Source organism: Typopeltis vanoorti, chromosome 19 (genome assembly GCF_054136105.1).
Source record: "Typopeltis vanoorti isolate ZY-2024b chromosome 19, IOZ_Tvanoo_1.0, whole genome shotgun sequence".
Classification (NCBI taxonomy): Eukaryota; Metazoa; Arthropoda; class Arachnida; order Uropygi; family Thelyphonidae; genus Typopeltis; species Typopeltis vanoorti.
Genome location: NC_143567.1, coordinates 13,649,382 through 13,667,970, shown reverse-complemented (window position 1 = coordinate 13,667,970; position 18,589 = coordinate 13,649,382). Strand labels below are relative to the sequence as shown.

Sequence of the window (18,589 nt, the reverse complement as noted above, 5' to 3'; positions counted from 1 at the left end):
GTAGAATATTTCACTATTGAAGAAGCTTTGGCACGGTGAAATCCTACTCAATATTTCTCAATCTAAACTTTCTTCGCTAATGTATTTACTAGTTATCTATAGTTCTCACATTTTTGAAATCTAATATCCTATTTCACTTATTCTTAAAATATTTCTTCTGCAATTTTCTTAATTTATTTCATCTGGTTGCAGTGGAGAGGAGGGGAGAATGTGAATGGACAGCAGATATATGGGAAATTGTGTAAACTTGATGTTAACCTCCTTACCGGTCGATGTGGATGAAATAGTGACACCAAATTGCACTTCTTATACATGTTATTCAATAGGTGTTAGAGCTTCGTATCCAGATTTAGCTGAACATCTATAGACATCGTGGCCAGTTGGGGGGTTAATAAGGCTGTGGGACTTGATAATAAATCACCATGTGTTTTGAGGAAATGTGCCAAGAAGTTGACATCTTCCTTGACATACTTGCTTAATATGAGTCTTATACCAAGTTCCAAAGGAGTGGAAGGAAGGCAGTATTGCACTGCTTCATAAGAGGCAGTGGCAAACTCAAGCTGCCAATCTGTGTCAGGTGTTGTGGTTTAAGTGTTGGAGATGTGTGAATGAGATCCATAATTGAGTTGACAAGAGTTGCATTGTCTTTGAAGGACAGCATAGATTTGATAAAAGTCAAGAAGGTGACAAGGTGTGCTATACAAGGGAGTTGGATTCTCATTAGTAAGGGTCCACTCCATTGCCAAAAATAGTAAGCTTTTTCTTTCATATTGTAAACTTTTTATGAGCATCATGATTTTCAGTAATATATAAAGGTATAAATTAAACATATTTGGTCGTTTGAAAGTTGAGCATAAAAAACTTATTGTTTAATACTGACCATATACAAATATTTTAACATTCTTTGCCTACCAGTTTCGCTAGCAAACTGTCTAGCTTTTTCAGGCGTTGACGGAAAAGTATAGAAAATACTAGTAAATGCAAATTGAAAGGAACATTAAAAACGTTGTAAACACTAGTAGCTAAGGTTGCACGTTCGCTTGACAGACTGAGTGGACTTATTTTTCTTAATTATTATCATGCATGCGTGTTTGTTGTAAACGCATGATGTAATTACTAGCTAGCTGTAGTTCAGATGGATTTAGAGAGAGGATGAGGTTTTTCCATGAACTGTTAAGAATAGTATCCTGGTTTCTGTTGAGGTTTCCACCAGTTTTTAACACTACTGTGGCTTCCTTGAATAAACGATGTCTATAATCATCGTCTAAATATGGCATGGAGCTATTTTGCCACTCTATCGTGTGGTTAGACGTGCAGAAATGATGTGCTAAGCCAGAAGAAATACTTCTGTTGTGGTTTACATCACCAACGTGCTCTCTCTCTGTCTGATCTCCAAACTCCTTGAAGTTTGTTTGATGTAGGCGAGACCTCAGGAGCAAGGAATGTAATATACTCCTGGATATTTGTATCCTAAAAAATGTTGGATGCTGGTGGTTGGTTTGAAGATCACTCTGATGTTGTGAGCTTTTAGTATTCTGGCTATTTGATAAGAAATTGACTTGATGAAGGGAATCACTACAGTAGAAATGTGCTGGGAGTTTGGTTCTTCTTGTCTGGGGTTGTCACCGTATAGATATTTTTTGATGTTTGGAGGGTATCCATTTTGTGATAATGTTTTGGCTATTAGTGAGATTTCAGTCTGTGTATCCTTCTCTTCTGATATAAACTTACGTGCTCTATTTTTCAACATATGGATAACGCTTTGTCTTTGAAGGACAGCATAGATTTGATAAAAGTCAAGAAGGTGACAAGGTGTGCTATACAAGGGAGTTGGATTCTCATTAGTAAGGGTCCACTCCATTGCCAAAAATAGTAAGCTTTTTCTTTCATATTGTAAACTTTTTATGAGCATCATGATTTTCAGTAATATATAAAGGTATAAATTAAACATATTTGGTCGTTTGAAAGTTGAGCATAAAAAACTTATTGTTTAATACTGACCATATACAAATATTTTAACATTCTTTGCCTACCAGTTTCGCTAGCAAACTGTCTAGCTTTTTCAGGCGTTGACGGAGAAGTATAGAAAATACTAGTAAATGCAAATTGAAAGGAACATTAAAAACGTTGTAAACACTAGTAGCTAAGGTTGCACGTTCGCTTGACAGACTGAGTGGACTTATTTTTCTTAATTATTATCATGCATGCGTGTTTGTTGTAAACGCATGATGTAATTACTAGCTAGCTGTAGTTCAGATGGATTTAGAGAGAGGATGAGGTTTTTCCATGAACTGTTAAGAATAGTACCCTGGTTTCTGTTGAGGTTTCCACCAGTTTTTAACACTACTGTGGCTTCCTTGAATAAACGATGTCTATAATCATCGTCTAAATATGGCATGGAGTTATTTTGCCACTCTATCGTGTGGTTAGACGTGCAGAAATGATGTGCTAAGCCAGAAGAAATACTTCTGTTGTGGTTTACATCACCAACGTGCTCTCTCTCTGTCTGATCTCCAAACTCCTTGAAGTTTGTTTGATGTAGGCGAGACCTCAGGAGCAAGGAATGTAATATACTCCTGGATATTTGTATCCTAAAAAATGTTGGATGCTGGTGGTTGGTTTGAAGATCACTCTGATGTTGTGAGCTTTTAGTATTCTGGCTATTTGATAAGAAATTGACTTGATGAAGGGAATCACTACAGTAGAAAGGTGCTGGGAGTTTGGTTCTTCTTGTCTGGGGTTGTCACCATATAGATATTTTTTGATGTTTGGAGGGTATCCATTTTGTGATAATGTTTTGGCTATTAGTGAGATTTCAGTCTGTGTATCCTTCTCTTCTGATATAAACTTACGTGCTCTATTTTTCAACATATGGATAACGCTTAGTTTGTGTGTCTTGTGATGGTTAGAAATATAATGAAGGGATCTTCCAGTGTCTGTCAGCTTTCTGTAAATAGATAAATTGACACTATTATTATAATTACGGCTATTATAGCCTGTTTTTGTTTAGAAGTGTCCCTTATTTTAAATATGTTGGCTATTATTACTCAAAAAAATGGGTATATATATTTTAGGGCATTATGGGTGAGTATAGATGGCAATTATAGCAGAATAGAAGAGGTGAAAAAATTTTGTACATACCCTGTTTTAATTCCAGGATGTCTTCCAGTTTCATGATCCTGCTGAAGGTTGTTTATAAAGAGGGGGAGGAGGAGGAAGGGAACGTGTTTTGACGCGGGAAAATAAATTTGGAAACCCGGGTTATGTATTAATAATATATATATAAATATATTATATTGTTTAGGGGCACATTTTGTGGGGGGGGGGGGAAGACTTATTCCAAAAAAATATGTGGAAACTTATTCCAAAAAAGTTCTATTGATGGTCAGTCGACCGAAACGGTCCGCACCTCATTAACCCCCATCCCCTGCCCCAGTTTCCACATAAGTAAACCCTTCCCCTTTTCTCCCCCCCCCCCCCCCACAAAATGTGTCCCTAAACACAATATATTTATATATTATTAATACATAACCCGGGTTTCCAAATTTATTTTCCCACGTCAAAACACCCCCCCACTCCCTTCCTCCTTCCTTCCCCCCCCCATTATAAACAATCTTCAGCATGATCATGAAATTGGAAGACATCCTGGAATCACAACAAGGTATGTACAAAATTTTTCCACCTCTTTTATTCTGCTATAATTGCCATCTATACTCACCCATAATGCCCTAAAATATATATACCTCTTTTTTTTGAGTAATAATAGGCAATGTATTTAAAATAAGGGACACTCCTAAACAAAAACAGGCTATAATAGCTGTAATTATAATAATAGTGTTTAAGAGGAGTAGCATGGGAATTTTCCCAGAAACTATACCTAAATTGACACTATTTGATTGTCTTTTTATCAAGATGTCTAGAAAATGCAGATGGTTGTTGTTTTCAACTTCCAGAATGAATTTTATCTTATGTATGGAGTTGATTTTATTCACAAATGATTTTAGGTTTTCTAAGCTATCTTGCCATATAATGAAAATATCGTCAATATATCTCCACCATATAGATGGTCTAGGGGAGATTGTTGAGAGAATTTCTTTTTCAAGTTTTTCCATGATAAGATCTGCACAAGATGGTGATAGCGAACTTCCCATTGCTAGGCCTTCTAATTGTTGGTATATGGTGTTATTAACCTTGAAGAAATTAGACTGAAGGCAGTGTTTAAACATCTGTGTGATGTCTAGAGGAAAGAGGTCTTGAATGATGTTTATTACTTCTTCTTGTCAATGCCTTGAAAAAGCTAGACAATTTGCTAGCAAAACTGGTAGGCAAAGAATTTTAAAATATTTGTATATGGTCAGTATTAAACAAGTTTTTTATGCTTAACATATAAAGATATACTTTGATTTTGCAAAGACTTTTGATAGATTGCCACATGACAAGGTGATAGTTAAACTAGAATAATTGGGGTTGGATATTAGATTAATGCATGCTGATAGGTATCCATAAGCAGTGTATGGGGATGCAATATCCCGCAAGCAGAAAGTGTTAGCAGTGTGCCTCAAAGTTTTAAAATTCGTAAAACAAAGCTGGGATGTAGAGTAAACACTTGTAGTTATATTGTAAGAAGCGTGGAGGAAATAAGAGTCGGGGGGGGGGTTACAATTTAGAGGACAGCACAATGAATTCTGGCAGTGATGCAATGACCTGTAAGGATGGTATGGTTCATTGTATAAGGCTTTGATTAGGGCACATATGGACCACTGTGCACAGACTTGGTCACCTAGTTTTCAAAACAGTGAAGAAATATAGGAAAGAGTTCAAAGATGACTGACTAAGTTGGCTTCGAGCCTGGAATGTTGAGTATGAAGAGGGGATTGGAAGATGCAATTTGCAGAGTTTAGTTTGATCGGAGGGAGGTGATAGACGTGTTGAGTTGGGAAGGAGTTCTTATCAAATTAATGTTAGAGGTTTCTCATAGAATGGTAAGAAATGGAGAAGGTCAGTCCTGGAAGCTATGTAAAGGAGAGAAAGAAGCTGGTTTTGGGCATGTAGAGTGGTGAATGATTGGAATGCATTGCTTGAATCTGGTGTCTGCAGATTCAAACAATGAGAATGTATTTAAGGTATGGTATTGATCAGCAATTTGTGTGACAGGGAGTGGTCTTTGACTCTATGGAGGTCTGAAAATAACATTTTCTAAGGTCCATATCACAGCATTTCTTAAGTGAAATATTTGAATTCATCTATTGCCAAAGTTCTCATAGGATTTGTCCTTAATACTTCATTCACCCTCCCTCTTGCTAGCTTAAATAGGGATTGTTTGGGATTACTTACTTTCGTTTTACATAAGAGTATTTTTTGGGTATGGATGATTAATATTTGCCAAACTATTCTATTGGGTTTCACACTGGCCTAGTATTTAGAGCAACCTGGAATTTTCATTATCTAATATTTAGCTACTGTTGCCCTTCAGAGATTACATCCACTTTGGAAGGACAATAAAATACAGGATAGCTACAAAACTTCCTCATCGATACCCTTGTTAACTCTTACTATACGGATATGAAAGTTGGATATTGCTAAAAGAAGATGAGAAAAGATTATTGGCCTTCAAGATGAAGTGCTATGTGGCTTTTAAGTTTGCAGGAAATGACAACGTATACTAGAATGTTAATTAAAAAACTTGAATCAATACCTTATATTTTGGCATTGTTAGGTTACCATCATCAGGGATCACAGAAAAACTATGTACGCAGGCACTAACCCTAAGCAAATAAGACTGAATAAAGGCAACAGAAGTCAGGCCTAGAGTCTTAAACGGTTACCATCATCAGGGATCACAGAAAACTATGTGCACGCAGTCACTAACACTAAGCAAATAAGACAAAGGCAACAGAAGTAAGGCCTCGAGTCCTAAATGGTGCCCTCCTAGTGGGTTAAATTGGGTTGATGATCCTAAAATGTATGCTTACATATTTGGAGAAGTCTCGTGCATCGAAATTTGCTGAGATTTGGAAAGTTCTTCAGAGCTAAGGCAGATTTGATGAATAGTCTTTCATAGTTGTATTTGCTGTGGTGTAATAGAGTGGCCTTCCAGTGTATCCTGTAGCGGGTTTCTAAAACATGCTCAGCAAGTCCTGAATGGTTACATTGTTGGAAACGGATATTCAGATATTGGCTGTCTTGCCTGTTTGGTTGTAGTGGGATAATTTGCAACTGCGAGGGACCTTTAATCATTACCTTCCTATATTTTGGCATTGTTAGGTTGCCATCATCAGGGATCACAGAAAACTATATGCATGCAGGCACTAACATGCCTATCTATCAAACTCCTGGAGTTTTAGGGATGTGGCTGGCCTTTGGTGATGCAAATAAGAGATGCCAATTTCTTATATGGTCTATAACTGGTTGTAAGGTCATATTCCTTTAGGATTTTTGTTAATTTCTCAGATGTGCCTCATTATTTTTATTATTATTCAGGCCCCCATGGAGTCAAAAGACTCATTGCAGTAAGTCCTTCCTAGGAAACAAAGTATCATACCACTCCTTAAACTCATTGACCATTCTCACTCTAACCACTATCAGGCAATGCATTCCGTGGTTCAACTGCCCTCCATGCAAAGAAACCACTCCTCTCTCTCTTGCTCACAGCTTCCTTTTGTAACTTCCCGAGATGGCCCCTTGTCATCTCGTTCCTGCTGTTCAACCATGTGAAAGGACTCCCCAGTGTGAACTCTGTAACCACCTCTCAACAGCTGAAACGTCTCAATCATATCACCTCTCAACTCCACCGATGAAGAGACCAACAAACAAGTGCCGCCATCTCTTGGTACCTAACAGAATATCTTGCTCTCTGAAATAATGTAGGCTGTACGGTCGATTTTCTTGAGTTTACGGGACGAAAAACTCGATTATCCAGGAGAAAAAACCGGTCTGCCCGTGCCAGAGAGCGACTAATTCGGGAACCGGTCGAAGATAGGCTTAGAAAAAGTTCCTCCCGCGAGTAGGCAAGGCCTTTTAACCTTATCCAGCTTTTGGAGACTGAGTGGGCTGTTCATTCTCCACTGATGAAGAGACCAGCAGACTCTTCGGCAACTAGACTTCCACCTAAGTCTAACTTCGAGCCACCTAGTGCAGAGGATGCAAGCACCACTTCCACTTAGCTACACAAGTACAGGTTTTTATAATCGCATATTGTTGGAGGGGAGAGGTAACTACTGGTGAATGTATCTGCCTGTAGGAAGATATTGATTAATATTTTATTATACGTTGTCATCTCCTGAAAAATTAAAAGCTATGTATAACCAATTCTTAACTGACCATAATAAGCTTATTTACAAGAATGAAGTGCTACAGAATACTTTTGAAGTTAACAAATGACGAGGTTATAAAGAAAATATCATTAAAATATTACCTAAATTAGCACTAGAGGACTTGACTTCCGGTAAAAGATACTAGGGATGATCTAAAATCACCTGGATGGATAATATTAGAAAATTGATTAATTCTTCGTTCTTTACTAAGTTAAGGAGATCCCAAGACAGAAACGCATGTTAGGACTGTGACTTTTATAGTACACCAACAGTTTACACAGCCTATGACTGAAGAAGAATATTATGTTGCGGAAAGCATTGGAACACTAGTTAACATAGTTAACATAAACATAGCATGTTCATGTTATGTATAAACAGCATGCAAATCTAAGTCTGCAAACGAATATAGAGGTTTTAATTAAACCAAAATCTGTAAAACATAATTGGAAGCAGAGGAAAGAGAAGAAATTTTGAATACAATTTGTGAATGCTGTTTACTACAATGGGATAGCTGGTAAAAATTTAGATGTAGGTATAAAAAGTAATTCTTAAGAGACCTTAAATTTTTGAATACTAATAATGTATTCATTATTACTAATAATGAATTGTAATATCTTCTACAACTAGTTCTCTTCTTGGTTTGCTAACGATTTTGTCTTAAAAATTCATCTCAAGGATTGACTAGGTGCTTTTTAGATATTTATGGCCTCATTAAGAAAGGCGATAGTGAAGGACCCCTCCCTGAGCAATGAACTCTGGCACCTAAAGATTCGTAAGCATCCATATCTATAATGCGATTCGAAATCATAACTTTGAGTGCGGATACACAATCCTCTCGGCAAACAGGAATTATCAATTTCCTGAACTATGCCCTCACATGAAGAACAGAATGCATTGACTACTAAGTGTTTGTTTACATTATTACTAATCTTCCAAGGTTTTTCAGTCAAAAGCAGACGTTACTTGTCGGCGCCCCGATATTGTCACGCCGGCCACTGAAATAGAAACATTACATCAATCAGTGTTTTCCATATAGGCATGTGACAGCCAGTACTGATTCTCTTTAATTCCCTGCTCAAGGATGGGTGAGATATGGTCGGGAACAGACTTCATTAAATGTTTCGGTCAATTGCTGTATACAAGAAGTTCTGTTTGTATGTACAAGCCTTCTCAGATGGAGATGATCTCGTTCCTGACAGACCGTTTTAGAACCACTGTTTCTCCTCTTAGACAAGCAATGTGGATTATTTTTCCACTGATTAAATACTTGGGATATCTCACCTTTTCAGAAACTAGTCGACTCTGCTGTTTTCAAAACGTGGTTCCAGCCAGATGAGCATTCACAATAAGCCTTTTATCGAACTCCAAAAGATCCTTTGTTTTCCATTGTGGTGAACACTTGACGATTACTGACCTGCAGCATTCTTAAACGTTGCCGAGAACACGTGGTAACACACGTCGCCAAGTATTTTACACATACGTTGCGTTAGTGACCTTTACGTTCATCTGCATAAAAGTTTATAATTCAATGATTTCGATATTCAAAGGCCCTTCTGACTGAATCTATATATGTATATATATAGATCTTAGTCTTTCTTGGCATCAAATACTCATTTTTGCTAAATTTTCCTCTCCAGATCATTCCTAGAGATTGGAAGAAGTCGGTTTTAATACCACTACATAAGAAGAGAGATTTGAAAGCTTGCAAGAACTATAGAACTATTAGTTTAATGTCTTGGGCAAACAAAATTTTATTGAAGATTGCTAAATAGGATTGAGGCCGAAGTTGAGGCAGAGATGCCCGAGGTTTTACGAAAGGCAAGGTAAGAGCACCAGCGATCAGATCCTTTGCCTTAGACGACATAGAAAAATAAAGGATTCAGGCTTCCTATGGTAATGTGTTTCCTAGACTATAAAGCTTTTGTGTTGAGCATGTGAAACTGTGAGAAGTAATGAAAAGAATGGATTTTCCTCGACACATTATCAGGTTGATAGCCAACTTATATAGGGAGCAAGAAGCTACAGAAAGAACAGGTGTTGGGTTGACTGATTGGCTTCAGGTTTGAAAAGGAGTTACACAAGGATGTTTAGTATATATGCGGAGGACATCATGCGTGAAGCATTGGATAAGCTCAAGACAAGAATTAGGATAGGTGATAGATTGATCAGTAATTTGAGGTATGTGCAGTACCCTTTTGCAATGACAAGGAAGAAGAACTAGGACAAATTCTTGACAAAGTTAACAAGATAAGTAATAACAGAAGACCAACTCAATCCTGGCAAAACAAAGATTAAAGTTCTCGAAGGAAATACAAATAGGGAAGCTCTTGGGAAAGAAGCATATCTTAATGGAGAAAGAATTGAGGAAATCAGCAGAGTTTGAGTACCCGAGATCCATTAATGAGAATTGCTGTTCAGAAGACGTCATAAGAGGATTAGGAATGGCTAAAACAACAGACTTTTTTTTTAAATCTGGAAGGATGGGTGGTCTATTTCCATGGGAAGAAAGTTGAGGATTTTGGATACAGCTCCAACAGTGACTTATGGATGTGAGACTTGGAACTTAAAGAAGTAAGATAAGAAAAGGGTAGCTGCTTTTGAGATATGGTGTTATAGAAGTCTGTTGAGGATATCATACACTGAAATGCATACAAATGAATGGGTGTTAGAATAAATAAGTAGAACTTTAAGGTTCCTTAACCACGCTGCCAGCCAGGACGTATATATACGTCCAAGTTACCATGGATGCGAAGTGCATATTAAAAATTGTAATACCATTGATATTACATTGAAATATATGATGGATACGAAGCTTATGATGTTGCGTATTTCATCCATAATGGCCGGTAAGGTGGTTAAGGATATAAACAAAAGAAAGTTGAAATATTTTGGCCATATTGAAAGGATGCAAGGAGGACTTCTCATAACAGTAATAGAAAGTAAAGTTCCTGGAAAAAGAGGAAGGGGTATACCTTCAATGAGATGGGTGGATGGTGTGTGGAGTGTCTGATCTTCAGAGTGTTGAAGCATCCAGAAAAGCATAAAACAGAACTATGTGGCGAGGCCTGGTGTGACACATCACCGAGTATTGCAGTGACTATACGGCATCTGTGGATGTCGAGTGAACATACGGATGAATGGGCAATACCTGGATGAGCTGCTCCTGTTATGCGAACCATTCTCGCACAATCCGGGCAGTGTGGCTTGGTGCATTATCTTGTTGATAGAAGGCACAACCAGAGGGGAACACTGTTGCCATGAATGGATGCACCTAGTCTACAATGATGTTTAAGTTGGTGGTAGACGCCATATTTTCCTGCACATGAATGACTAAACCCCAAGACGCCACTACTAGTTTGTTTTCTTCCTACAGCGTATCTTGGTGCCAACACTTCCACAGGTTAACGATGCTCACCTATCCGTCCGCTCACACTGTGCAACATGAAACGAGATTCATCAGACGAGACGACCTTCTTTCATTCATGCAAAGTCCAGTTAGATGCTCGTGTACCTATTTGAGGAGCTTCCAACAGTGAATGGACAGGGGTGTCATCCAAAAAGAAATAGTGCCAGAGCTCTACCTCGGAAACAAAAACCCAGAGCACGAAGTGCGCCATTATTATTATTATTATTGCGACGGCCATATGGCAGAGAGATTGCCTTGTTTTCTGAAAAAAATGACAAGAGCGGCAAGCTGCTATTTTTTGACCGAAAGTTGAAAATGAATTATGTCTCATTATAATTCTTGTAATTTATTAAAATGAATTTAAAAATTTTGATAATTTTAAAAAAGTACCAGAACATCGCCCTGACCCGACTACACCCCTGTGAATGGAGGGTTCGCATAGGTAGTCGACGTGGCCTGCAGCTATGCAGGTTCAAATTACTGGCGAATTGCAGTTTCATACTCCACATAAAATTACACTGCTACCAAATCTATGTTGGGATAACTAAAATCAAGTATGACGATTAATTGTTTAGTATCTATTATGTTTATTTGGCAAAGCATTTTAATATAATTAGGAGCTGATTCACCAACTCCGTCCGAAGTTAATTGCTCCAAATAGTGATCACTTCAACCAGTCCCTAGCCTGGATGAAGGAGGAGGGTTGTGCATTGGGCTGGCAACACAATCACATAAAAATAAAAAAAAAATCGATGCTACTAAATCGATTCAAACGAAACTTCCGAACAGTACTCAATGGCAACCAATCTGGAATGGAAAAAAGGATATGATTGGATTACGAAATAGACAGAAAAATATGAATAAAATAATAAGAAGAGATATCAAAATGGCAACATGGAATGCAAGGAGAATGAAATAAATAGGAAAGATGAATGAAGTTCCTAATGAAAATCTGAAATATAAAATAGAACTACATGAAATGCGATGGCAAGGACAGGAAAAAATGATAAACAGCATTATAGTATTATTTATAGTGGTCCCATGAACAAAAGGGTCAGCTGTTTACTGGCTTCATAGTAAACAAGGAAATACTGAGAAGTATTTGCAGGTGTCGGCTTTTGTATCTTTTGAACGGAGGAGTATGTCAGAATACGAAGCTATTAGTGATCGAATATGAAAAATAAGATTAAAAGGAAAATTTAGAAACATTACTGTCATGTCCTAAGTAGGCTGTCCATATCTACCGTTTTGAACGGGACAGTACCGTAGTGTTAATAAAAATGTCAAATTTGTCCTGTTTTTAATAAAATCTATAAATATACTTTAATATTGGTAAATCAGAAATTATTATTCATGACCAATAATCGTATATCGATATTATGGATACTAGTAATTTGTATAACCATGGAGTCGCATTGTTCGATACTAAATATCGATATCTGCAGTGATTTATTCAGAGAAAATAACAAATACATGTTGGCAACATTTGCACGACTCAGACGCAGCGTCTATTCTGCCATAGCGTTAGTTTTTGTTTTGTCTGTATGCTAACTGGTGGCTTTGTTATTCAATGCCGATGGGTTAAATTTCCTATTTTTTTAACGCTTTAAGTCTATCCTTGCAATGTCAAAGAGGCGAAACTGCAGTTTAAAAGCAATAATTACCGACGTTTTATCACCATACATATTTGGCAAAGTAAAACTTTTTTTATCGTCTTACTTTTTCATGAGTACAGAATATTACATAACCCTCACGTTTTTGTTTCAAGGAAATATGGTCAGCCTACTCATAAGACACTTCCTTGTCACAATACATTTTAAGTGTAAACTACCCCGAATTTCCAAATTTAGTCTTTACACACAGCTCTTAAGATTTCACATGCATATTTTTTACCATAACTATTTCTTGTTTTTCTATGCGTATCTTTTCCAAACTTTCCCAGACGTTCCTCTATTGGAGGGAATAATCAAAGGTTAATGAAAGACTTGTTCCAAATCAAAATATGTCCCAAATAGGATTTTCCAAATTTCCAGTGCTTTTGTCATTTCTCTTATGTCAAAAATCAGATCAACAGTTGATTGCCCTTTTCTAAAACCAAGTTGCTCTTCTCTTAGGCCTTCGTCTATTTCTTCTTCGTCAGTGACACAATAACGTTATTCTTCTATAGTTAGTTACTACACTCTTTTATTGAGCCTCCTTTTTATATTGGAACAATAATTCCTTAGGTCCAATCAATAAGTGTCCCTTGCTTTCTCCAGATCAGTCTAAAGATGTCACATGACCATTTCAGTCCTGTACTACCAGAAGCTCTGATTAGGTCAACAAACAAATCATCTATGCCAGGGGATTTTCACTTCGTTCTTCTTCCTTAATGCTCTTTAACCTCTGCCAGACATCTTTCTTTATTATGTCCGACTGAGCGCCCGACTAGCTCAGTCGGTAGAGCACGAGACTCTTAATCTCGGTGTAGTGGGTTCGAGGTACACTTTGGGCGTGAAAGTAATTAGTCGCTCATCAATCTATTCATTCCATTTGATTTCACAATGGCTTTCATCTTTATATAAATCATATACAGTATAAAATAACGTTGCTACATCATCGTAATTTCTCTTTCAGTGATCACAAGATTACTAATATTTCCATCCTGATCTATTAAAAACCTGGCTCCTCATTTCTTCTACTATTCTTCATTAGTCCATATAACATTTTTATATAAAACATTTCTACCTCTACCATGAAATCTAAATCTTAACTCTACAACTTTTACAAGATTTCCTGCTCAATCAGCTGCAACCGATACACGTGAAAGTATGCACATGCCGTATAATATAACTCATTCTTGTGTTCATATTTTAAATGTAACCTTTCTTCTGTTTTCTCCATGAATGATGCTCATGTTACATTGAGCTCAATATTCAAATATATAGGAGTATTTAACAATTTCTAGTTTTATGTTTTATAAATATGCGTGCAATTTAACTCGTTTTAAAAAAAAAATTTATTATATTCTTATCTGTCATTAATTTGCCGAAATTATTCCAAATTTCTCGACACTAGGTAGTGTCGCACTAAATGTGTTGAAAAAAATGAGAATAGACGCGAACTCTTATTTATTTACCTCTCTATTAGAACTATGAATTTATCCTACTTAGCTAAAACGCTATACACTTCCCCCTATTGGTGACAATATGAAACTGCAGTGTCCCAATTTGAGAATTAAAGTTGCAAACTTGTGAAAGTGTAATTATTGTAAAATTTGATAGTTTGTTTGTGTATTGTGCAGAAAGTTTATAATGCAGTTGTTTGGCATTGTACTTTCTTTTTGGTCATTCATTAACGTTTAATGTCATTAAATAGAAAACATGGCAGTTGCAGTTTTCAGGATTCTTATTCTTTCTGCTCTCTGTTTAGTAGGTAAGTCAGCTACCTCTATCTAGGTATAATTATCTTAAAGGGTATTTATTGCCCAGATGTGACAAAGAATTGACATGAAAAAATTAACTAGTAAATACAATGCTTCTCTCGCCACGCAAATGCTCCATTAGGAATATGAGAGATTAATCATTCTTGGGGGCTATCTCATAAGAACTCAGCACATTCCATTTCGTATGGCTGCATTATTTCTGTTTTATTCAAATGAATGACGCGCTGTTGACTGTTTCTAAGTTTTAGTTAATAACATAAAAATTCCATAATTTTTTTTTTACTCACAACCTGCAGTGTTACTTGAAACTGTTGATATTATATGATTCGTGGCTCTGCAGCATTATTTATTATTACATTGGGAATATCCATAGAGTAAGGAGACTCATCGCAAGTTCCAATGTTCACAACTCTCATATCTCCTTTTAAACTTATTCACTTGCAAGGCTCCTGTCAGTGCCTTGCAAGTGAATGTCAGTGAATAAGTTTACCATCTCCTGATCTCCAAAAAGTTATCAACAGTAGTGTGCTGATAACTTTTTAACAACTGGCTCATTAAACAACGGAAGAAAGCAGCTTTTTCCTTTGTGAGAATTAAAACTTTCAGAAAATCAGGGTATTCTTGGTAATTCTAGACATGCAAAATCATTTTTGAAGATGTCAAGCATGGGAATGTTATTATTCACTGTCTGCACACCTTTACTAACCACACTTACACAGATGACTACTAGATCTCTGACTATTTATCATATATTGAAAAATTTCCTTTGGGTCAAAAAAACCCTTTAATATCTTAAGAGTTTCTATCATGTCCATTCCTTTCTGCCAATCAACTAAACTTTGTAACCTACATACCCAGTGGTGTAGCTAGAGCTTCTGCTGCCCAGGGCAGTCCCTGAGTTTGCCACCCCTCTCAATACACACCAAAAATACTACAAAAAGTCAAAACGACGTAGAGGGAAATAAATTAAAACACTATGTTCATTTTTGAAGTAAAACTTTAATTTCAGCATTCGAAAATGTTATTTTTCTTGCTTTTCTGTTAGCAAAATCGTCAATGACATTGGCACAAAGTCTATTCCATAGTAATGTAGGTAATTCTTAATCAATTTTATTTAGAAAAACTCCTCTCACAACACTACAGCAATTGTGAGGCAAATTCACAGTAGTATTATAATATTTGGAAATGAGTTTTCGAGACTGTATTTTAGAATTGACTGCAAAGTTCAAGAAGGTTCAAAGTGCTACCCAGGGTGGACTGCCCCCCCCCCCCCATCCTCCCCTAGCTATGTCTTTGTGCATACCTTCAACCTGTCCTCATAGGGAGAACTCCACAGGCCTGTCACCAGCTTGATCACTCATTTCTAAATCCTCTTTACCATCTCCTGAACTCCAAGAAATCCAGGTGACCAAATCTGTGCACAGTAGTCGAAATCTGGCTGAATCATTGCCTTGTAAAGAGTGGTAATAACTTCCCCATCTTTACTTGTTAGTATGTTTTTCAATATCCAAGTAATTCTTTGAGCTATTTTACTGTGACTTTTGTAATATGCCCTCTAAACTTCAACTCTCTGTCCACCATTAGTCCCAACTCCATAGCCTCATCAGTGTGATACAGCCTGATGTGCATAACCTTACATTTTGAAACATTAAATTGACAATCATTATTCTTTACCCACAATGTCAATTTATTTAAATCATCCTGCAGGATATCTACATCACCATTATCAACTACTGCTCTCCCTTTCTTATTACCTTAAGCAGCAGCCTAGCCAAAATTAAGTGGACATTTGTTGAAAAATAATATTCCTGTAAAATTGCTAGAGGAGATAATCCCTACACACGGGCTGTCATAAGGAAGGGGTGGAGAAAATGAAGCAGAAAGGGTATGGAAATACGCATGCATATCCCTTACTGAATTTTCTGTGTCACCATATACAAGCTTATCACCCAAATGTTTCTAGCCAATGTGAATTGTGTGCTGCTCTATAGTTTATGGCCATTGCCAGTTTAGCAACTAGCTTGCAGAATTTTTGAAAATTTAACAATCTGCTCACACAAGCCAGCTCCAGCACACCACTGTTCGTATGTCTTCCTCTGGTAACTTTTTTATTCACTGCACTTCAATGAAAACATTGCCTCGTGACTACACAACTTCTCGGAATGACCTTGTGTGCTCTTCTAGCCTGCCGCCTATTAGAAAATTTATACATTTTACCTATTAGAAAATTTATACTCTATAAAACCCCCTTTAGTGACTTATGTAATTTATATGTTTCTATCACATTCCTTCTTTGCTGCCTTTTAACTCATAAACCTTTGGCAAATCTTCATAGGAAATATTCCACAGGTATCTCTCCATTTTGGTGCGTGCTTGTCTCTGAATCCTTTCTAACGCTCACCATCCCCAAGAGACCCAGGTGACTAAATCTGTGCACTGATCATACCTTGGATCTGGGTTGCTTGATGCAATGTTTATTTACAGATCAAACTGGTCCATTGAGAAATTAGGTTAAAAAAACAATAGCATAGAGTTAAATCAAAGACATAAGCACACATGCTCAAGTCTTGTGTGTATTCGGGCCCATAGCCAGGAATAGTATCGATTCATTTTTCATTACTTACTGATGTTTATATTTTGAGTCATAGATATACATTGTCATGATGAGCACGTAAGCTATTTAAAAATCTGTATGCATCTGTTTTTGAAATGAACAGTACTACATTATAGTTTGCAACTTATTGAACTTTGAGCTAAGACATATCTGAAAGCTGGCTTCAGAATCTGTTTTTCACAATCTGTGATAAACAGATTGTTTTACATGATGCGCTTCCATGTAATGATTTTCTGTGTATTAGAGACTGTGCTGTGAAGTGTTCATTATTTGCATTTTTATATTTATCAAGAGATTGGTGCTTATTTGTGGGTTCTTCCAAAACAAGTTTAAAAGCAGTTTTGTTGTATAAAGTAAATAATGAGAAGCTTTCCATACATTTTGCTCATGCAATAAACATGACACTCGTTGAAAATATGCCCTCACCTCACAAATTCTTCTCATATCAACAGCAGTAATGCTGTTGGTGCAAGGAAGATTTACAAAACATTAGTTTTTGTGCTTGTCAGAATGTTATATGCAGAAAATATAGTCTTCCCACAGAGAGAGAGAGCATAAAAGACTTAGTACATTGATCCTCAAGAAAATCTTTGGCACCATTGGTTACAAGTATGTAATAAGTAGCAATGTAGTAGTGATTAAGTAGTGTAGACAGTGGATTGTGTGAAGCATTCTGTTATGAGGAGTCCTTGGAAGTGTTACATCTGTAATAAAGTATATGACAGCTACTGCTCTCCAGTAGCTGAGAAAGCAAGATAAACACGTGAATTATGTATGCATCATGTGATTGATGTCACCAAAATTTGAGTTAATCACATGATATTGCAGTAAACAGATAACAAAACATGATGAAATAAGAAGACAGTATTAAACTAGGGAGAAAAAAAGAAATGTTGATAAAACACACACACACACACACAAGAATAATAAAACAAATCACATTTGCATGAATATCAACCATAACTACACCCACTGAGACAGTGAAGAAAGAGTAACACAACATACATTTGAAAATTATATTAACGTCTTACAAGCATGAAATAAAAGTGACAGATACAAAACACCAAACATAACAAATAACACAAATAAAATATGACCACAAACACTGTTACCAAGAGCCAACAATACACTGCCAGACACCTCCTGTTATAACCCTGAGAAGCTAACCTAATTTCATTAAAACCAATATATCCACTCTTTGGAAATAAAGCAGCCAAACCATTACCTAACAAACAACTACAACTTGCAGAACAACAGCCTCTGCAAGCCAAAATTCTGCTCTCCAAACCATTCTTCAATTGGGCTTAGATAACCTTGTCAATTTCAATGCCTGCAAAACACAGTTCTGCCTTATTTCCCACAAAAAAAAAAAAAAAAAAACTATTATCGCAGCCTAACCAGTGACAACACCCAAATATTTTGGCAAGATGAGATCTCTCCTGGAGATTACTTTGACATCAAGACTTTTGGCATGAACCCTATCACCATTGCTTCCTTAGTATCCAAAAATAATAGGATTTCTCTTTTGTTTAAGGCATTACCTTACCCCTGAACAGCTATTTACCCCGTACAAATCATAAATTTGCCCATCCATTGAGTACTGCTTGCACATCAGGGGAGGTGTCCCTAAGAGCTTCCTAAAAATACTTGATGCAATACAGAAGAGCAGACAAACTGATTGACTCATTTTTTACCAACTCACTTGAACCACTGTTGCACAGGTGTCTAGTATCTACTGCATGCATCTTCTAAAAATATTCTAATAATTTTAAATCTAATATCCCTTTAATTTAATTAATGTTTATATTGCCAAAATGAAGCCTGTTGGCTCT

General features: G+C 36.7%; 1 protein-coding gene across 1 annotated transcript in view; it reads left to right on the top strand.

Annotated features, from left to right (window-relative positions):
* The first annotated feature begins 13,844 nt into the window (after positions 1-13,844).
* Positions 13,845-18,589, top strand: part of LOC150095863 (uncharacterized) — a 29,996-nt gene continuing 25,251 nt past the window's right edge. Inside the window, exon 1 of the mRNA XM_090408855.1 lies at positions 13,845-14,133. Within this exon, the coding sequence (XP_090264981.1) occupies positions 14,082-14,133 (52 nt within the window). The 5' untranslated portion in view covers positions 13,845-14,081. The remainder of the gene's footprint in view (positions 14,134-18,589) is intronic.